This window comes from Pan paniscus, chromosome 23 (genome assembly GCF_029289425.2).
Source record: "Pan paniscus chromosome 23, NHGRI_mPanPan1-v2.0_pri, whole genome shotgun sequence".
Taxonomy (NCBI): domain Eukaryota; kingdom Metazoa; phylum Chordata; class Mammalia; order Primates; family Hominidae; genus Pan; species Pan paniscus.
In genome coordinates this window covers 30,841,999-30,864,298 of record NC_085927.1, presented here as the reverse complement: position 1 = coordinate 30,864,298, position 22,300 = coordinate 30,841,999, and the positions used below count along the sequence as shown (strand labels likewise).

General features: G+C 41.3%; 1 protein-coding gene across 7 annotated transcripts in view; it reads left to right on the top strand.

Annotated features, from left to right (window-relative positions):
• LOC117977441 (uncharacterized) overlaps window positions 1–22,300 on the top strand; it is a 31,378-nt gene that overhangs the window by 4,809 nt on the left and 4,269 nt on the right. For 4 of the 7 annotated variants that reach the window (XM_063603468.1, XM_063603466.1, XM_063603469.1 and 1 more), the window contains exons 2-10: window positions 4,754–4,812; window positions 5,281–5,305; window positions 8,255–8,341; window positions 13,248–13,313; window positions 15,313–15,374; window positions 15,840–15,873; window positions 18,092–19,920; window positions 20,454–20,526; window positions 21,256–21,410. In XM_063603468.1, the coding sequence (XP_063459538.1) occupies window positions 4,754–4,812; window positions 5,281–5,305; window positions 8,255–8,341; window positions 13,248–13,313; window positions 15,313–15,374; window positions 15,840–15,873; window positions 18,092–18,840 (1,082 nt within the window). In that variant the 3' untranslated portion in view covers window positions 18,841–19,920; window positions 20,454–20,526; window positions 21,256–21,410. Of the gene's footprint in view, window positions 1–4,753; window positions 4,813–5,280; window positions 5,306–8,254; window positions 8,342–13,247; window positions 13,314–15,312; window positions 15,375–15,839; window positions 15,874–18,091; window positions 19,921–20,453; window positions 20,527–20,752; window positions 20,794–21,255; window positions 21,411–22,300 lie in introns of all 7 variants that reach the window. The other 3 variants (XM_063603463.1, XM_063603467.1, XM_063603465.1) reach the window with 1 other exon arrangement.

The following is a 22,300-nucleotide window of genomic DNA, read 5'->3' as shown; positions in this document are numbered from 1 at the left end:
AATATATAATGTATATATTATATATAATATATAATATATAATATATAATACATATTTAATATATATGAATATATATTAAAATATATAAAATATATTTTATATAAAAATATATTATATATATTATATATTTATTTTATATATTTTTATATATAATATTTTCTGTATTATATATTTTATATATTATATTATAAAATATATATTTATTTATATATAAATATATATATTTATATAAAAATATACGTATATTTTATAATATATATTTATATATTATAAAATATATAAATGTATATAAAATTATATAAAATATATGTTATATATATTTTATATATTATATATATAATATATTACATATATTTTATATATTATATAATATATTACATATATTTTATATATTATATAATATATTATATATATTTTATATATTATATATAGAATATATTATATATATTTTATATATTATATATAGAATATATTATATATATTTTATATATTATATATAGAATATATCATATATATTTTATATATTATATATAATATATCATATATATTTTATATATTATATATAATATATCATATATATTTTATATATTATATATAATATATCATATATATTTTATATATTATATATAATATATCATATATTTTATATATTATATATATAATATGTGATATATTTTATATATTATATATATAAAATATATGATATATATTATATTTTATACATATTATATATAATAGTATATATTATATATACTATTATATATAATGTAATATATAAAATATTTTATATATTATATATTTATAATATTTTATGTTTATAATATATAATATATATTAGATATTTATAATATTTATAATATTATATATTATATATTTTATATATAATATAAGATAAAATATATGTATTATATTATATATGATATAATATACATATATAATATATATTTAATATATAATGTATATATATTATATAATATATATAATATATTATATATTATATTATCTAATATGTTATATTATATATAATATATATAATTTCCTTTTACATCCTGCATCCTTCAACGTTCCATCCCCCACCCCACAGATTAAGTTATTCCCCAGGGGAGAATATGGCAAAGTCTATTTTAATGCAGTTTTTAGCCTAATTAAAAGTTATGAAATCATTACTTTCCAAATCTTTGGAACAAAGCTACAGTAGTATGGATGGGTTGGAGCTTTTCACACAATAAAATGTACCTCTCTTTGTTTTTAACATGTTTTTCCCTTCCTCTCTTCTTTCTTTGTGAAATGTGTATTTACTTTAATAAATTTGTAGTAAGTCACTTCCATTCACATATTAATTTTTTAAAGTAATAAGTATGTGTATTGTCTACGTGTTAAATAAAACACACATTTATTTTTATGCTTTGGAAGTTATCCAGAATCATGGCATTGTCAATCACAGTCAATCACCCAACCTACTCACCTTTCCAGTGTAATCTTTTTTTTTTTTTAATTTTTTTTTTTATTGATAATTCTTGGGTGTTTCTCACAGAGGGGGATTTGGCAGGGTCATGGGACAATAGTGGAGGGAAGGTCAGCAGATAAACAAGTGAACAAAGGTCTCTGGTTTTCCTAGGCAGAGGACCCTGCGGCCTTCCGCAGTGTTTGTGTCCCTGGTTACTTGAGATTAGGGAGTGGTAATGACTCTTAACGAGCCGCCCCGTCTGGGAGGGGGGTGGGGTGGTCAGCCCCCCGCCCGGCCAGCCGCCCCGTCCAGGAGGTGAGGGGCGCCTCTGCCCGGCTGCCCCTACTGGGAAGTGAGGAGCCCCTCTGCCCGGCCTGTCCAGTGTAATCTTAGTCAAATTTTTTTTTTGTTATCCAATGAGATGCAGTATTTCAACTCAGAAAGATAAATAGAATGAATTGGTAGAGACTATTAACTAAGAATATACAGTTTTATTTATGCTCAGAAGCAAGTAGATTATGTATATATATATGAAGATAAAAATTAAAAGGATAATTGTGTAAATTTGCATGTAGAGAGCTTTGAAAACCTGTTTACTTGTTAATGCTGTTTTGATGTATTGTGTGTCTTTGTTCTGCCGACCCAGCATCCAGAGCTCTCTGCTGGAGCTAAGTGCTCATCAGTTCCATGACTTGGAAACCGTCTAAGTTTAGAGGCACTTGTATTTGTTAGTAAATAAGGCAAGATGATATTGTTTCACAGGCTTTAGTGCAGAAGACTGAATAGAGAAGCTGCTCCACCCGGTACACTGGTGTTCATTTCATGGTCATCTCATCTGTTAACCATGGATATAAAACACTTATCTTCAATGATCTTCCTGTACATGTAAAAACACACCTGTCTACATGGCAGCAGTTGGACCTCACAATGTGGATTGTGCCTTCACCCTGGAATGTCTATGTTGCCCTATCGACCATAGTGATGGCATTAGGGATCTCTTGCCCTTTGCTCTGCCACGTCTGTGCCAGCCAGGCCACTGGGCCATTGTGGCAGATGGTGATGCCCTTTGTGTGGAGTGCGCTGAGTGTGCGCTGAGGCAGACACAGTACTTTTGACAACTTTATCTGCTTCTTTCAAAACTGGGTCTGCATTATGATAAAGTGGTCGGTTTTAGGCCAAGCAGGTGTATGTCATAGAACAATGACTTGGGAGTTCAGAATCCTGGGCGTGAATAAGCCTCTGAGCCTTATTAAGCTGTGAAATCTAAAGCAAGACATTTCACTGATAATTAAGCCTCATGAGCACTTATACTATACACTTTACCTACATGAAATCATTCGGCCATCACCACAGACAAATGGCATGATTGATTTACTATCACCTTTCGCTGGGTAGAAAAAGACAGAGATGAATGTGCCCAAGCTTATGAGCCCCTCAGCAAAAGAGCCAAGATGGGAACCCAAGCATACAGCCCCAATGCTGAGGCTCTGAACTACTGACCTGCCCTCAGCACTCAGCCTTGGGATCATGAGTCACTGTGCAAGGGAGTTCCAACATCTGCATGTATGTCTGGAATGATCTGAGCCTGTAGAGTTCCTACACACTGGCCACATTATAGGGTGGTGTCTGTGGTCACACAGCTCAGGGCAGGTATTAGTACATGAATAGCTTAGCTGTGTCATAGTGTTTATGTGAAAGGCACATAAAAGCCCAAATGCTTTTGAACTGGTTGCGGATTTTGAGTTGGAGGACAACACTTGGGACAACCGGTCACATTCCTTCAGTGCGCGGCCACTCCTCAGCACATATCCCAAAGCCGGTAAATAATGGGAAGACCCTGTACTGATGTTTGATGGTGTTATGAACTTCAAATGACCCCTATAGAAATGTTAAAAAAAAAAAAAAAAGTCTGTGAGCTACACAACCTGGGGACAAGACAAGTAAGAACACAAAATACCACTAAATAATGAGCCTCATGTGTCACCGTGCTTGCAACTCCCTCGGCAGCTGGTTTGAAGAGCCTCAGTGCTCACCAGGGGCCATCTCCCCGCTCTGCCCTCTCTGGCTGTGGGTTGCCTGGGCTGAACATAGGCAGCCCCTCACGCGATGACTGCAAACACAGGGCAAAGGAAGACTGAACGGAAAATGAATGGTTATAGTGGTTATTTTAAAATATAAGTATTTCAGTATTTTCTAATCTTTAATAATTGATTATTTTTAGGGGAGGTTTTTTTTTTTTTTTTTGAGACAGTCTTGCGCTGTTGCCCAGGCTGGAGTGCAGTGGCATGATCTCAGCTCACTGCAACCTCTGCCTCCTGTGTTCAAGCGATTCTCCTGCCTCAGCCTCCCGAGTAGCTGGGACTACAGGCACGTGCCACCATGCCTGGCAAAGTTTTTGTGTTTTTAGTAGAGATGGGGTTTCACTCTGCTAGCCAGGATGGTCTCAATCTTCTGACCTCATGATCCACCCGCCTCGGCCTCCCAAAGTGCTGGGATTACAGGTGTGAGCCACCACACCTGGCCTGATTTTTTATTTTTTTATTTTTTGAGATGAAGTCTCTGTCACCCAGGCTGGAGTGCAGTGGTGCAATCTCAGCTCACTGCAATCTCTGCCTCCAGGTTCAAGGGATTGTCCTGCCTCAGCCTCCTGAGTAGCTGGGTTTTTTTTTTTTTTTTTTAGTTGAGATGGGGTTTTACCATGTTGGTCAGGCTGGGCTCGAACTCCCGACCTCAAATGATCCGCCCACCTCCACCTTCCAAACTGCTGGGATTACAGGTGTGAGCCACTATGCCTGGCTGATTATTTTCATAACCAAGAAAAGAAATAAATATAATTAATGCTGGTGCATGGTATTAAATCTAGTTTTTAAAAAATTCACACATAAACCAGGCAGAACCCTATACCCTCCATGATAAATGCAGTAGCAGTGTATGTGGGTCTGTGGAGGTTGAAAGGGACTTGGTAGATGTCAAGAAGGTAGTGGCAGTCCTGCTGGGCTTTTAAAGGGTCTGAAGAAGTGACAGGATGCTGTGGTTGAATCCTAGCATGTATTTTAGCATTTGTTCATTTGGAGTTTGATTATTTCACGTTGCTTTCATTTGCCATTACCTGGAAAGCCAAGGGCTCTACTCTCATTTCCTTGCTGCTCTTTCTTTGCCTTCCTTGGTCCATGAAGAAGATGGTCCAGGAGAAGCTCATTCCATGCTTGTTAACCAGGCACACCCCTAAGTTCCAGTCCCTGAGTCATTCATGAGTAGCACTGCCAATGAACTGACAGCCATGCTGTGTCCCTCCACATCCCCTAGGTGACTCGAAGAAGCCTTCCAAAAAGCATGTGAAAAGGGAGCCCTCCTCTACTACCAAGGTAAAGTAGCCTGTCTTTGCCTAAGATGTAAATGTTGTTTTCTTGGATCCTTTATTTTTCAGTTGATATCAGCTATGGGAAAATTATCCACTACATTATAGATGTTAGATAATATTTCCTTGGGGATGGAGGAGGTGTATTTTACCAACTGACACCTGATTCCAGAGGACGTGCAAAATTGGCAGTGTCAGATAGTACACTGCGTGTTAAGGGATGTTTTCTTCAGGAACAAGCTTTCCACTTTAGATAAGAATTCTGCAATTGCTACTCAAAAATTACCTAGACAGAAACATTCTTCAAGAAAAGCTCCTGTGCTTTCCTAAGGGAACTCTACTCTAGAGTTGGGGCTTTTGACTTGAACCTTATTTCCAATCTTGGTTACCCAGAGTTTCCAAGTGAACAAAAGACCTGTGTGAGCCATCCATAGCATAGCCTGATTCTCAGAGTGTTTTCCTTCTCTAACTACAGGTGACTTCAGGGAGCACATTCAATGGTACGTATTCTGGAATCACTCACTGGTTGTTAGAAAAGGATTCTATAGGAAATCTGGAGCTTAACTGCTGGCTTTTGTCTGGAGAGCCTCCATGATCCAAGACATCTGGTGGGAATGAGGATGTGGGGTATAGTAAAGGAAACTGGTTTTCCAGGTGACATACTCTTTTTATCTATGTATAGTTTCTGGGAATGTGTTCACATTAGGTTGTGTGTGGGTATGTGTGTATTAGGGCGGGGGTGGGGTGAGGTGGTCTGTGTGCACGTCTGCATGATTTGCTTGTGAATGTGTGTCTATGTGTGTTTCCCCCAGGAAAAAAATGTTGTGTTTACCCAGCACAACTCTCAGTGCCATTTTTCTTAATTTAACAAATCAGACCACATACTTTACTTACATTAGTTCACACCTCATCATCATCATGCCCATATGTTGTGAGCTTGTTTATTGAGCCCACATGCCAGATGGAGAAACTAAGCCACATAAATAAATGTGCCCTGGTTCACTTGCTGCATAGTGAAGAGTCAAAATGTTTACTCATACGGTGCTAATGTTGAAGGCCTGAACTACAACCTCTATTTATCAGCCAGTGAAGAGATCACTATTCACCATGCAAGGGAGTTCCAGCACCCTCTATGCCTGGAATTACCCACGCCTGCAGAGATCCCAAACGCCATCCCTCACATAAGAGAGCCTCATGATCTCATAATCCAGGTAGCTATGTAGACATCTTCCTGCAGCTGTCACATAGTCCTTAGTGTGAAACCAACATAGAAAGCCCATGTTTCTGATCAAATCACAGGTTCTGAAACACTAAGGGAGGCACTAAGTAGGACAATGTGGTGCCTGCATGTCACAGCTGGGTCTCCTTAAGACGTGGATCAAGTCCAATAAGAATTGGGGAGATGCTTTAGAGTCTTGATGGAGTTATCACCACAAGCCCTCTGAGCTACACACTTTAGGGATCATGACCATTAAGTACTCAAATTACCATTTGGTTGTTATCTGGGTATCCGTCGTCCTTGTGGCAACTCTCTTGTGAAGCTGGTGTGGACAGCCTCAGTGCTGGAGCTGTGCCTGCCTTCTGAATGGACCCTTTCTGTGTTAGCAGGTGGGTACAAGCATGGGGGTCAGCACACTCAGTGGATTTACACACACAGCATTGAAGAGTAAGGCTGGGCTTCATTATTTATACATTTTCAATAAATGATGATCTTCATAACATAAAATCAATGACGTAGTACACTAGAATACTGTCCCTAGTATTGAATCTTGTCTCTCAACAAAGGGTTGCTTAAAGTCACATGACAGATTCCATTCAACTGATGACACATGGTGTAGCAGCAGTTAAAGCAGTCATTTGAAAAGGCTTTTACTATAAACTTATGTGTGAGCCTGAAGTGGGGGATAAAATAGGTGATTAGCTGCTCCCCTGTGCCATGTGTCTATTATGTGCATGGTGGAGGAAAATTACACAGGAAGGTGATGGAGAGAACAGAGCAAAGGATTGGACGGGTCCATTGAACCCATAAGACTATGGTGAGGTTAGTGAATGAGATTGGTCATTTTAGGTCAAATTCTACCCAGAGCTGGTGCAGCCACTGCCCATTCTTAGCCAGACCTTATTGCAGGCAGCTCTGATCAATAGTCAAGGAGGCAGTGGGGCTTGCAGACTTAATTCATTAAATCACCAAAGCACCAGCCCACACGGCCACTTTTCCAGTTAATTCACAGTAGCTTGCATATTCAGGTTTGATCAGTGGAAGGGAAGTTACTCTTTGCAGACCCATCTTTTGACAATCATTTTGCAGTGTCGGAAGGTCTGAGCAGCCTCGGCAGGCAAGCAGTCCCTGGTCCCTCAGTGTAGTCACTGGAGGAGACAGTCACTGAGAGGCAGCTGGCAGGGTGAAGGGAAAGGGGAGGCAGGCCACAGAGATGACAGCCTTTAAGCTGTCATACTGGGAGGTCAAGGATCTGAAAGAGGAAGGAGAATTCTTTATCATTAAGGACCTGTCCTTATCTCAGGCATTTCCTCCAGAGCATCACTTTTGTCCACCCACACACCTTGGGCTAGGAGGACTGGAGAAAGACAGTGAGGGGTCTCTTGGGTCTCTGGCACAGGGCGTGATGAAGAGGTGGCAGTTTTTCAGGAATCTGTCTCTCTAGGGAACCAAATACATTTCCCATCTCAGGTCCTTCACTCAGCGGGGTTGAGGTTCTGCTCGTCACTTATCATCTCTGAATGTCAGCACCCTCAAGTGTAAAATCTCAGCCACAGCCCCTCCTCTGCACCCCCTGCAGGGCTGATGTTCTCCATAAACCATAAGGCATCATGCCCACGGAAAAGCCGAACAGGAAAGCATGCTCCACTGCCCCAGAGCCATCCAAGTTCCCCCTCCATATTCCGCCACTGCTAAGTGTCCAGCTTATTCCTCCTGGCATGTAGTAAACACTTAGAGAACATTACTGAAGTACCAGTCCTCTCTAAGGTTTTCCTGTATTTAGTGATTTTTTAGCCCTGTACTGTGATACTAAGAAGTAGGGCCTAAATAGGGCCTAAAAAGTATTGCTAAAATTACATTATGACAGTGCAGAGAACTGAGGGCAGAGGGAGGACATGAGCTTGCCAGGTCCACATGGCTTAGTGGAATTTGAATCCGGGCCCCCACTCTGCACCAGCCCTGCACTCACAGTCATCCTGCTGTATTCTCCTCTCCAGGAAGGCACTGCCCACGCAGTCTGTCTGATAGAGGTGTTGAGTGCTCACTGAACTCCGTGATCTTCCTGAAACCCAACTTTGATTCAGTGGGCTCTGCTTGGAAGCCTGTAAAGAAAAGGATCATAAGTTTAAACTTAGAACAGATTATCACTATTTTCCCTCTGGTCTTCTGTCAGCAAGATGTCAACAGCCCTATCTATTGTAAATGCATTAACCAGCATCTTCTCTGATAGAGAATATAAGAAGATATGCTGTGCACACCAACCAGTGTTGGAGACCTCATGGCTCCCGGGTAAAGAAGAAGAGGTACCCACAAGAAGGTACTGTGGAAGTTCATTAATTAAGTTGATTCAAGAATTGCAATTGCGGGGAGTATTCAGTGTCCCATATGTAAGAGGAAACTATGAAGAGACTAAGCCATATTTTTTAATGTGTCAGGATTCGAATTTGCCTGGTCAGTAAATATTGCTACCACCACAAAAGTAAATATCTACTTAAAAGTCAATTTTGGTTCATGTTGAATGATAGACAATGTTTCAAGCTAATGTCTAGAACTTACCTGGTTGTTAAACATAAGCATAGATCTCCCTGAAAGAGTGGTGCTATATTATTATTTTTCAATTAATATATTTCTTTAGAGAGTTTTAAATTGACATAAAAACTGAGCATATGGCCGGGCGTGGTGGCTCACACTTATAATCCCAGCACTTTAGGAGGCCAAGGCAGGCGGATCATCTGAGGTCAGGAGTTGGAGACCAGCCTGGCCAACATGGTGAAACCCCATCTCTACTAAAAATACAAAAAAATTAGCCGGGTGTGGTGGCAGGTGCCTGTAATCCCAGCTACTCAGGAGGCTGAGGCAGGAGAATCGCTTGAACCCAGGAGGCAGAGGTTGCAGTGAGCCAAGATCATGCCATTGCACTCCAGCCTGGGTGACAAGAGTGAAACTCCATCTCAAAATAAATAAATAAATAAATAAATAAAAATTGAGTATATAATACACGAAGTTCCCATATTATTCTGTCTCCTCACCCTCACTTCCTAATTTCACCTATTAATAACATCTTACATTACTGTGGTGCATTTGCTAGAATAATGAGAAAATATTGACACATTATTATCTGAAGTCTACATTTGCATAATGTTCATTCTTTCTGTTATACATATATATGAATTTTGAAATATTTAAAACATTATGTTCACCCTTATGGTCTCATAAAGAAAATGTTCACTTCCCTAAAAATCCTCTCTTCTCATTAATCTCTGTCCTCTTTCTCCAGAAACCTTGGCAAATATTAATATTTTTACTATCGCTTCAGCTTTGCCTTTTCCAGAATGTCATATAGTTGGAATCATATATTATGTAGTTTTTTCAGATGAATTTATTGCACTAAATTGATGTATGCTTTAGCTGCTTTCATGTCTTTTTTATGCCTTAATGGCAAAAAATGGCACATTAAATCACCAAATAATATTGCATTAAAAGAATTTTTGTCTTTTTATTCACTTGTTGAAGAATTCGGTAGATTTCATGAGAGAAACCATCTGGGCCTGGTGCTTTCTTTTTTGAAATGCTCTTAATGTGAATTCAACTTATTTAATAGATATAAGTTTATTCAAATTAGGATCCTAGCATGACCTTGGGAAGATTGCCTTTCAAGGAATTGATACATTTCACTGAGGTTATCAAACTGCGGTCATAGAACTGTTCATGATATTCCTTTTAATGCCTAACAGTTCAGTAGAGATGGCTCCTCTTTTATTTCTGAAATTGGTCATTTGTGTTATCTTCTTTTTCTTGGTTAGCCTGCATATCAATTCATTCATTGTAATGAGCATATCAAAGAACCAGCTTTTGGTTTTATTGATTTTCTGATGGTTTCAGTGTTTTAATTTTATTGATTTCTGTGATGTTGTTTATTACTTTTACTTGCTTTCCATTGCATTCCTCTATTTTCTATAGTTCCCTAATTGAAACATGATATTACTGATTTTAGGTCTTGTGATTTTTAGTATATTGCATCCAATGCTATAGATTTCCCTCTAAGGACTGCTTTTGCTACATCCAGAAATCTTGCCAAGTCACATTTTCTTTTAATGTAGTTAAAAGTATTTTTAATTTTCTATTGAGACTTCTTCTTTAACCCATGAGTTATTTAAAAGTGCATTGCTAATTTGCAAATATTTGGGGATTTTGTGGCTCTTTTACAGTTGTTGATTTTTTGTTGTCAGGTATGTGTTGCAAAAGCAGTCGTCTACCTCATCTTGCCACCAGCCAAGATGGCCCAGGATGTGGGCTCTCCCTGAGTGAATCTTTGGCAATCTGCCAACCTGATGTGTTCGGCCTCCTTCTTTAGTCTGAGCTTGCCTTCTGCTTAGAAAGGGCCATTCTCAGTTCTGGCAGGGAGTTTTCCCAACATTGAGAAGGTGGCATTCTTACTCCCCACTGCAGCCTGCACCTCTGACCGGTGGTCAGCAGACAGGACAGAGGTCCTCATTAGACAGAGTTCAGCGGGGTCTCTGACCAAAGTGCATCTTCAGAGTCTGCACCTACCCACTGTGACCACGGGCAGGCTCTGAGTCCTAAAGCAGGAGGAACTGTGCGACCATCCTGATTGGAAATTTGTGAGGATCACCGTGTTACTCAAGTAAGGTCTTTGGAAAGTGTCGTATTACTACTGTTTGTGAACTGCTTGTTGGTGGCCTGGCTGAGCCACACACTTTATGAAAACCAGGACTCCTCAGCTGGTGTGGGTGTCTATGCAGCCTGAGACCCTCATGTGAACAGCCTCGTGGCAGCTGTCTTTGCCCCTTGCCACCATCAGTGCCTCCTTGTTCCTGGGCACTGCTTTCTCTGATGGTGCTCCATTGTTTTCCTGCATCTCAGTGTCTACAGCTGGATGTCTCTTCCGCAATCTAGGCGAGGGGGCATCAATGGCAGTTCTGCTGTGGCACTGCCCTCCTTCTTAGCTTGTCTTGCTCTGTCTTAGGCTCCCTCAAAGATCCCACCCTTCAGGTTCTTCCACAAGTTTCTTATTGAAATCCGAGCAGAAAACTATGACCAATATGACCAATCCTATACCCACTGAAGACATGAATGAAGAATTAAAACAATTCTCCATGGACTCTACCATATAGATCCCTAGAAGTAATTTCTAAAAAAAAAAAAAAAAAATCAAGGAAGATGTAATAGTTTTCCATAAATTAGAATACCCTACATGTACAATTAAATGAAATGGCTATTATAGTCTTGAAACCAAAACCAGATAAGGTAAATTAAATTCTGTGATATTTTAAAATACTGTAAATTCTGACTAATGTGAGTTAATCTCAATATATGAAATAGTAGATTAACATTGAAAATGCAATAAATAAAATTAGCTACCTCAAGAGTTTAACGGAAAAACATGTGCTTATTGCAATAGATGCAGGAAATTCATGAATAACATTCACCCTATATTTGTAGGACAACTATCTGATTAACTTTAAGTGACCTGTGACAACCATTTGAATTAATAATGCTGCTTTCACAGCATATCTCTTGGCTTGTTAAAAACCCGACAAGAATTTCCGTAACATTAATTTATTTTTAACACCTATATTGGGTGTGAACCCACCATAAAGTTTGCCCACTGAAAAGGTCTACAATTTGATGCTTTATTAAATTGATACTGTGTGCACCCATCACCACGATCTAATTTAAATATGTTTCCCTCACCCAAATTCTCTCTTGCGCACTGGCAGTTAATCCCCACCCCCATCTCCAGCCCTAAGCAATACTGCTGTGACATTCCATCTCCACAAATTTCCCACTTGCTTAATAGAAATGGACATATATATATATTTGGAATCTGACTTCCTTCATTTAGCATACTATGTTTGAAGTTAATTGACGTGTTAGCACGTGCTGGTCATGTGTTTTCCTTCATAGTCTGCTGTGTTTACTCATACAGATAGTGTTTATTCATTTATCAGTTAATGGACATTTAATTGTTTTGTTATTTTCTTTGATGAGTAACGTAGCTTTGAGCATTCATATACAGTCACGTAATGCATAATGACATTTTGGTCAAAAAAAATTTTTTTTTTCTGAGACCCAGGCTGGAGTGCAGTGGCACAATCTTGGCTCACTGGAACCTCCACCTCCCAGGTTTAAGCAATTCTCATGCCTCAACCTCCCGAGTAGCTGGGACAACTGGCACACACCACCACGCCTGGATAATTTTTGTATTTTCAGTAGAGACAGGATTTTGCTGTGTTGGTCAGGCTAGTCTCAAACTCCTAGCCTCAGGTGATCCACCCACCTCTGCCTCCCAAAGTGCTGGGATTATAGGCATGAGCCACCACACCCAGCCTAATTTTTTTAAGAAACAAGGGAACTATTTTCTAAATTACTTTTGCCAATTTATATTTCTACCATGATGCATAGCACTAATTTCACCGTACAATGTATGGTAGGCCCCAATATGTAAGAAATGATGAAAGTAACACATAAAGATTAGTATAAAACAAATAAGATTATCATTGTTGCTATCATCTTTGTCAAATTCTGAAAACAATCTGAGTCTATTTTTATATAAATATGCTTGGCAACATAGCTGAAAAACGCATTATCAGTTACATTTATCAGTAACAAAGACATAAATTTGAAGGGGGAAAAACACTTGTACTAACAACGCAATGTCAGAATTAACATAAAAATTCTGCTGGTCACTTTGGAATATTTAATTGCCTGGGGCAGTGTTTAGTAGACAAATGAGCATCTATGGAGCACCCACAGTAGGGGAATCAACAGAACTTCGGTTTGAAAAGTTATCTGGGTTTAGAGCGTGAAACTTTGTTAGAGGACACACACCTTGCATGAGCGAGGTGCCTTGGTGTGTGTGGATGTACCATTATGCTTGGAGGTACAGCATAATGGTGGCTTCCTCCAGAAAGGGACATTTGGGGTGGATTCCTTCCATCTAGACAACACAGCCTGATGTGGCATGGACATGAATGGAGGTGAAATGGTCAGTAGTTGAGAGGATCAGTCCTGACAAGGGCCGAGGTGAAAAACCTGGGAACCCCTTCAGGTACAAAGTCTTCAGTTGAAAAAGGAGGTGGTCACAGGAAATACTGAGACAGGACAGCAATGCATGGGAGACAGAGTTCTTGGCCCTGCAGGGTGAGTAGTGTGGATTCTCAAGTTTTCTCCTCTCTCCATTAATTTCTTTCCCAATGCAGATGACTTCCATCATACAGTCTTCAGCAACCTTGAAAGATTGGACAAGCTTCAGCCCACTCTTGAAGGTAAAGGAAGGCAGCTAACAAGACTGGCATCTGGGCTTGGCTGTGCGTGTTTTCTATTGTGGGGAAATATATATAACACAATATTTATCATTTGAACCTTTTAACCAAAGTGTGCACTCCATGGCATTCAATATATTCACAGGGTTGCATAACCAACACCACTATCTACACCCACAATTTTGATGATTTCTTACAAAACCTTGTCCACAATAAGCAATATAGCACCTTCCCCCTATTTCCAGCCCATGGTGATTCCTATCCCACTTTCTCTTGTATGAATTTGACTATTCTAGGCACTTCATGTAATTACAATTATACAATATATTCCTTTTGTGTCTGGCTTATTTCACTAAGCATAATGTTCTCAATGTCCACCCATGTTGTATCATCTATCAAAATTATGTTCGTTTTTTACAGATGGATGATGTAGCATTGCATGCAGACCACCTTGCTTTTATTACATTCATTTGTTCACTGATGGTTGGATTATTTCCACCTTTTGGCTCCTGTGAAAAGTGATGCTACAAACATTAGTATACAAACATCTGTTTGATTTCTGTTCTCTATTCTTTGGGGTGCCTAAGAGTAGAGTTCCTGGGTCCAACAGGGGTTCTATATTTAACCTTCTGAGCCACTGCAGACTGTTTTTCACAGTGGCTGCAACTTTATCCATTTCTACCATCAATGTATCAGGGTTACAATTTCTTTACGTCCTTCTTCACACTTATTTTCCTTTAAATCATCCTAGTAGGTGTATATTGGTGGCTGCTTGTGTTTTTCATTTGCATTTCCCTAATGACTAATGATCCTGAGCAGCTTTTCCTGTGCTACTATCTGTGGCTGTATCTTCTTTAGGGAAATATATGTTGAAGTCTTTTGCCCATTTTTAAAGAGTTGTCTGATTTTTATTTAGTTAGTTTGTTGTTGTAGATTTTTGAATATATCTTAAATATATTTAAAATAGATTCTAAATTTTAGTCTCTTACAAGATAAATGATTTGCAAATATTTCCACCTTTGTGTAGAACTTTAGATTCACAAACTTCATTAATTTGTATGAAATCCTCAGCAGTTGACCCCAAACAGATAAGACTGAAGCAGTATTTTAGGAATAGTTGAAAGTATGATCACCACAAAACATAAGCGTAATCAAATCCTGCAAGCTACATGTAAAGCACAATGACAAATAAGGCAGCAAAGGGCCATCTGGTGATTAGTTCACCACACTTGTTGCAACTGTTTGCGCTGCAGAGTTAAAACACACCAGCATTCAACCCATGTCTCCTCTCTTGAGGTAAACTGTCGTATGTTGGCTGGCCTGAACAAGCGTAGATATTCTCCATCCTCAATTAATATGCATGCATGACAAAGAAAAGGAGGCCTGGATGAAAAAATATTGTGTGATTAATAATTATGCTTTAATTAATTTTAAAGGATATAATTTCAGTACTTCTAATTCTCCCATCAGCAGTTATAACAAAGGATTAGTGAATAAATACCATAGACTGTTTTGCCTGGAATTGAATCCAATCTATCTATTAAACTTTGCTTTTATTCAAGTGCAAAATGCTAAAACACATAACTGCAGTGACAGCCACTGTGGATCCTCAGAGGTAAAAGTAGTCTTGGGACATAAATCCTGCAAGCTAATATTGTTTTTACAGGTTTAGAAAACCATTTAGCTGGGTTTCAAACCTCACAGTGTGAGCAGTGGGACTCTCATCAAACTATAGCATGTGCTTCAGTACCATTTGTAGACTGATTCATTCCCATTTTCTTAAGTTGCCATCAGCAAAATGCCAGGGACTCTATTTCTTGCTCCTTAGCTCCTCGTTCTTGCCTGTCTTTCCACGAGGGAAGATTTTCTAGCAGGAGCTCAAGCTGTGCTTTTAATGAAACACATCCACACACACTGTCCTGTTGTCCACATTAAGCAGAGCTCCCTGAATAACTCATGAACAAAAGCATCTATGACTAACTGTTGCTCTGTGTCCTCCTAGCCTCTGAGGAGTCTCTAGTTCACAAGGACAGAGGAGATGGAGAGAGGCCAGTCAACGCGAGGGTAAGGTTGCCTTGCTTTCTCTGAAATAGAAATGTTCCTTTCTTGGTGTCTTTCTTTTTCAACTGACTTTACATGTGAAAAAATGACAATGTCCATGACAGGTATTAAATGCAGTTTTCTGAGGGGGAGGAAGAAGTGACTCTTAGCAACTGATATGTAATCCAAAATGACATTTAGCTATGACGGCTTCAGGTTGTAGACTGTATCCTTGGGGTCCTTGTCCTTGGAAGCAATGTCTTCTCCTTGGATTCAGTATTTTGCACTTGCCAACCTACGTGGACCTGAGAGATCCACCGTCCAGAAGCTGATGTCTTTTCCAGTGTGTAGCCTACCCTTGTTTTGGAGGCCTTGAAGTTGACTACACTTTCTGATCAAGTTTTCAGTATTCATTGAGAGAAACACAGCCTTGTGCAAACAATCCACAACATGACATACCCCTCAAAAAGCTTTGTTTCTGTATTGCAGGTGGTGCAGGTGGCCCCTCTGAGGTGTGAATCTAGTAAGTATTCTGGAATCACTTGCCAAGAAAACAATCTGGATGCCAAGAAAGGTGTGGCATCCTTGCCTGGTTTCAATGTGAAGAGCCTCCCTGATCCTGGGATTGTGATAGGAATAAGTATAGGGGAAGTGTTTTTTTAAAACCTGAATTCCCCAGGGAAAAATTATGGCCAAATTTTGAGGAAGCAGTTGTGCTCCCTTTTGGGTGGTGCCGAGTTGGGTGCTTGAGGATTGGTGGTGTCTTGTGTGAGGCTGCATCGTGTGGTGTGAATGTGTGTGTTTCTGTACAGGTGAGGCTGTGTGTTTTCTCAGGAGAGATTTCCCACTTATACAACCCAATCACCAGTGTCCACTTCTAACAATAAAATCCACCCCTGCTCTACTCTCTCTGTACAGTGACTCCTCCACCCTCACTAGAGCCATCCCCGGGTCTGCCTTATTATCCCCACTGCTCAGGTGGAGAACCTGAAGGGCCAAGGGAGTGGCCCCAGCTCCCGAGTTCCTGAATGAAAAAGTGAAAACACGAACCCAGGAGTGTGGGCCAGTGCTGACGCTGACATGCACTTAGTCATGGGGTGTTCACCACCACACAGGGAGTCCAGCATTCATGTATAAGCCCTAAAGCAACGAGCCCAAAAGGCCCCAGACACTGCCCATCATCATAAAGTGGCCTCCGTGGTCACACAACCCAGGGCAGTTATAGGCTCATCTCCCCACGGACCGGCATAGTCATCAGTGTGTCAAAAGCACAAAGATCCCCAGGTGTTTGGCTCAGCTCACAGATCCCTTTATTTTTTTAACTTTTAAGTTCAGGGGTACATGTGCAGGATGTGCAGGTTTGCTACATATATAAATGTGTGTTATGAGAGTTTGTTGTACAGATTATTGCATCACCCATATATTGAGCCTAATATCAGTTATTTTTCCTGATCCTCCCCCTCCTCCCACCTCCCACCCTCCTACAGTAGGCCCCACGCTCACAAATTCTAAGAGGAGTGGGGGACCACAAAGGCCAGTGTGGCCCACTTCAGTTGTGAAGTTAATCTGCTCAGCAACTGGCCAAAGTCTATAAGGATGGGTGATGTATTTTAGTAGATTTAGTAATACTATCTTCCCAAGCCCTAAAATGCTCAAATCCTGCCAGCCAAAAATGGTGAGGAGGGACAGATAGGAACTCTGTGTGGCACTTGGTTATTAGCCTGGCTTCCATCCCTTAGTGGCAACTCTCTTGTATATGTGGGTTAAAGACCCTGAGCCTCAAGCCAAGCCTCCTCCATGAGGAGCCATCTCACTATTGACTGGCTAGTGCCGGGTATGGCCACCAGCCCAACTGAAACAAAATGTTGCTTTAAAACAAGTGTAAATCTCATACATACAACAGGCAAATGCAGAAGCAGTGTGGTCTCGCAAGTTGTAAAGAGGACAGTCGCAATTTTGCTGGACTTCAACCTGGGTAGAAGACATGAGGGAACTCTGTCACTGAATCACGGCAGAGTTCAAGGCCACTTGCAGACTATTTCATGTTACAGAAGGTGGCCTTTAGCTACTAAGCAAAGGCCTTTGTTTCTCATTTCTTTCCTGTTCATCTTCTTGGTCATCCTTCTTCCGCAAGGGAAACGAGCCCAAGCAAAAGGCAGTTTCAATATTAATTTGACCGAGGTTTTGTGCAGTTTATTATCATCCGGGTAATCAAGTGCAACCCAGTCTGCCTAGCAGCCCCCCTATCTCTGCTCTGTGTTTTCATTTAATAAACATTTTGGTCTACTTACTATGTGCTAGATTTTCTCGAGACCAAGTAAATGAGATAGAATCTTTATGTTGGCAGCTAAGTTAGATTTAACATAACTGACAAAAATTAAAATTTCTGATTTCTTGTAAAAATATTTTGTATGTGTGAATGCATACTGAATGTAAAGTGGATAAAAAACTCACACTTGCACTCATGGAAGGCTTTTCATGAATTTGTCAATTTTTATTTTTTATATTTCCCCACTTCACCGGATAATGCATACCTGAACCTGGAAACTGATTCCCACAGCAGAAAGTGTTCTGAGCCACATCCCTTAGCTTCACTAGTGCAGGTTCACCTGGGAGGATGTCCCAGCATCAGCTTGGCCCATGCTGTGATCAGCCACCTCCATGCACCACACCAAGCAAGCCCCTGGGTGATTCACAGTCTCCACCACCAGGGCACTGACCTTAACTGTGTGTTCTTCTAGCTCCCCATGAGGACACCATACACGACATCACTAACGAGGACGCCACACACGACATCGCTAACGAGGCCGCCGCCCAGGGCATCGCCAACGAGGCCGCCGCCCAGGGCATCGTCAGCGAGGACGCCGCCCACGGAATCGCCAACGAGGACGCCGCCCACGGAATCGCCAAGGAGGACGCCGCCCAGGGCATCGCCAACGTGGTCGCCGCCCACGGAATCGCCAACGAGGACGCCGCCCAGGGCATCGCCAACGAGGACGCCGCCCAGGGCATCGCCAGCGAGGACGCCGCCCACGGAATCGCCAGCGAGGACGCCGTCCAGGGCATCGCCAACGAGGACGCCGCCCAGGGCATCGCCAAGGAGGACGCCGTCCACGGCATCGCCAACGAGGACGCCGCCCACGGAATCGCCAACGAGGACGCCGTCCAGGGCATCGCCAACGTGGTCGCCGCCCACGGAATCGCCAGCGAGGACGCCGCCCACGGAATCGCCAACGAGGATGCCGCCCAGGGCATCGCCATCGCTAATGAGGATGCCATATATGACATCGCTAATGACACCGTACAAGGCATGCTAACGAGGACATCGTACAAGCCGTCGCTAACAAGTACACTGTACACAACATCGCTAATGAGGGCACTGTACAAGACATCACCAATGAGGACGCTTTATACGACATTGCTAATGGCACCGACAAGGCACGCTAACGTGGACGCTGTACACGACATTGCTAATGAGGACACCGTATAAGACATCGCTAGTAACTATCGCAAGAACAAAAAACCAAACACCGCATATTCTCACTCATAGGTGGGAATTGAACAATGAGATCACATGGACACAGGAAGGGGAATATCACACTCTGGGGACTGTTGTGGTGGGGGGGGGGATAGCATCGGGAGATATACCTAATGCTAGATGATGAGTTAGTGGGTGCAGCGCACCAGCATGGCACATGTATACATATGTAACTAACCTGCACAATGTGCACATGTACCCTAAAACTTAAAGTATATATATATAAAAAAAGACATCGCTAGTGAGCACGCTGTATACGACATCACTAATGAGGACGCTATATATGACATCGCTGATGAGGACATTGTATACGACATCACTAATGAGGACACCATACAAGGCATCGCTAACAATGACGCTGTACACAACATCGCTAATGATGACACCGTATAAGACATCGCTAATTATGATGCTGTATACGACATCGCTAATGACACCGTACAAGGCACACTAACGAGGATGCTGTACACGACATCACTAATGAGGACAGTGTACAAGCCATCGCTAATGAGGACACTGTATATGACATCGCTAACGAGGACACTATACAAGGCATTGCTAACGAGGACGCTGTACACATCGCTAATGAGGACACCATATAAGACATCACCAATGAGGATGCTGTATATGACATCACTAATGACACCCACAAGGCATGCTAACGAGGACGCTGTAGACGACATTGCTTATAAGGACACCGTACAAGACATCGCTAACGAGGACGCTGTATACGACATCGCTAATGAGGACGTTGTATATGACATCGCTAATGAGGATGCTTTACAAGACATAGCTAATGAGGTTGCTGTATATGACATCGCTAATGAGGACATTGTATATGACATCGCTAATGAGGACGCTCTATACGACATCACTAATGAGGATGCTGTATACAACATCGCTAATGAGGACGCTGTATATGGCATCGCTAATGAGGATGCTGTATACGAATTCGCGAATAAGGACGCTGTATATGACATTGCTAATGAGGACACTGTACAAGACATCTGTAAAAAAGAAGATGCTGCCAATGTAAGACACTTTTCTTTGTCTTGAACAGAAATGTTACTTTCCTGGCTTCTTTCCAATCAGATGTAGACATGAATATCTGCCAGTGTGCATTATTGATGTCATCTGCAGTTTAATCAAATGTAGACATGAACATCTGCCAATGTGGACTATTTATGACATCTGCAATTCCCTTGGTGTGGTGCTATTGATTGGCAGCCTCTCACCAACCCATGCCAGGCGCACTGGGGTGTGGTAGATGGCAGCATCCACGATCCACTGCAATGCAGAGGTGTTTCCCTCCACAGCAGTTTTCCCCCATGGATTAAGAGTTGTGAAACTGCCAATCTAGATACACTTTAAAGATAAATTCTGTGGGAAAAGGTCGTGTCTTTTCCACAGGTGTCTTCCGTGCCAGTTTTGGGGGACTTCGACCTTTGACTCAATCACTATACCCCTTCTTATTTTCTCTCTCAAGTTGTCGAGAGACTATCAGATCTGTGTGACGTGTATGGCATCATTTCACCCTCCTAATGTTTTCTTTTCTATAATTGCAGGAGCCATTGACATTGGAGAATGATACGTACCCTGAAATAACTCACTTCCTGAGGAAAAAGCGCCATCTCTAGGGTACAGAAACCTGATTCTGGGCTCCTTTTGGGAAGGAGGATTTGGGGTCTGGTGAGAGCAAATGATTTTGCAAGTATAAAACAATGTCCAGAGAGGCTGTAGGGATATCTGTGAGCCCAGAGGAAACACCAGGGGATCCTGTGCGAAGCACCATGGCTTCAGCTAGGGTGGGAGGAGTGGGTGGGCCTCTCTCTAATGACTTATCCTGGTGTTTGTGTTTCTAAAGATTTGATTGTGGAGAGCATATCTGATGATGGGGATTTGTAGGTAGGTAACTACTTTCCACGTAAGATCCAATTGGAGAGAGTTCCCAGGGGCCTTCGGGGTATCCATGCTGCTTGGGAGGTTAAGGGAGGGGGCATGAAATCAAAACGAAACAGGAAATATGTGTCATATTGGATTTGGTCTTTTCCGGGTTTATTGGCATAATAGTAAGAACTGTCTCTCTGGGCTATGAGGGTGCTGTGTTATTTAAAGGTGGTCTTTCCCAGAACACCTGGCCTTTTCTTTTCCGCCTCTGCCAAACATCACAGCCTTTGGGTTGGATTAGTCAGCACCCCTTGGGATTGTGCAGAAGAGGTTTGGGGTTGCATCGAGTGTCACCTGTGGTGAACAGAATCTGAGGGACACAACTCTCTCACAGGCACTTCCTTCAACCTGGAGACAGAGTTCTCCTGGTGTGTGCCCAGGGGTGGAGGAGAAATTGACAGTCTGCCTCTGAACTTTCAGGACTTTAAAAAGCACTCATGTTTCCATCCTCGCTGTTGACTCCTGGCTTAAAGGGATCTCCAGGGGTGAGTGAGGAGGAGGGATCGGACCCTGGCAGTCTGACGGCAGCACCTGTGTTCCTCTGCACTGGGCCGTGGATGACATTACACACCTTGGTGAGAATCAGGAATTGAGGCTAACCACATCTGAAATTGAGATGGGCCTTGAGTCATATAAATAGTTTGGAAAAGATGCATTTTACTACGCTATTGAAAGAAACCATTTATTTCTCACTCCAGCAGGATAAATGGTTTTCAGTATCCATTTAACTGCTCATTGACTCTTACTGTAGATGAGGAGGTGGCCAGCAGCCCCTGCCCTCCCCCAGTTGTAGGCCCAAGGTAACCAGCAATTGACTGGATATAATGGAAGAGTGGTGCATTCGGAGGTATCTGTATTAATGGGACCCACATGATATGGATGAGAGCTATTAGGGTGAGAAAAAGCCTGGGAGCACAATGAAATATTTAAATATTAAACAAAACATTGTTGAAATCTCCATTGTACTTTAGTAGTTGAAGTCATTCTTGTGGTCATCACTGCCTTTCCCAAGCATAACAAGCTACTTAATATCACATAGACCCGTGCCATGAGGAATGATGATCAGTTTGTAAAATGCCAATAAAACAATTGCCTATGGAAGCCACAATGTTTCATCCATATATTTCAATTTCCATGTGTAAGTATAGTTCAAATTTCAGAAATTTATTATTATCTAATAGAATATGCATGGTATATCAATGAGCAATTATCATACTGTTTCTATTAACAATTATTTGTATGATGAAAAAAGCAGACTCCCATTCTTGGATTTTTCTCAGTTTGCACACATTAGCATGACAGCCCCATTTCCACCTGACATGTGCCAGCAAGAGGCCAGGAACAGAGGCTTTTCTTATTAACTAAGATTTCTAAATGTATTATGTATTCACATTTAGAAACTCTAAATGTCATAAAAGGTTAGCAAGGAAGTTTCCCTTCCACTCTGAACTTCCAAACACCAAGT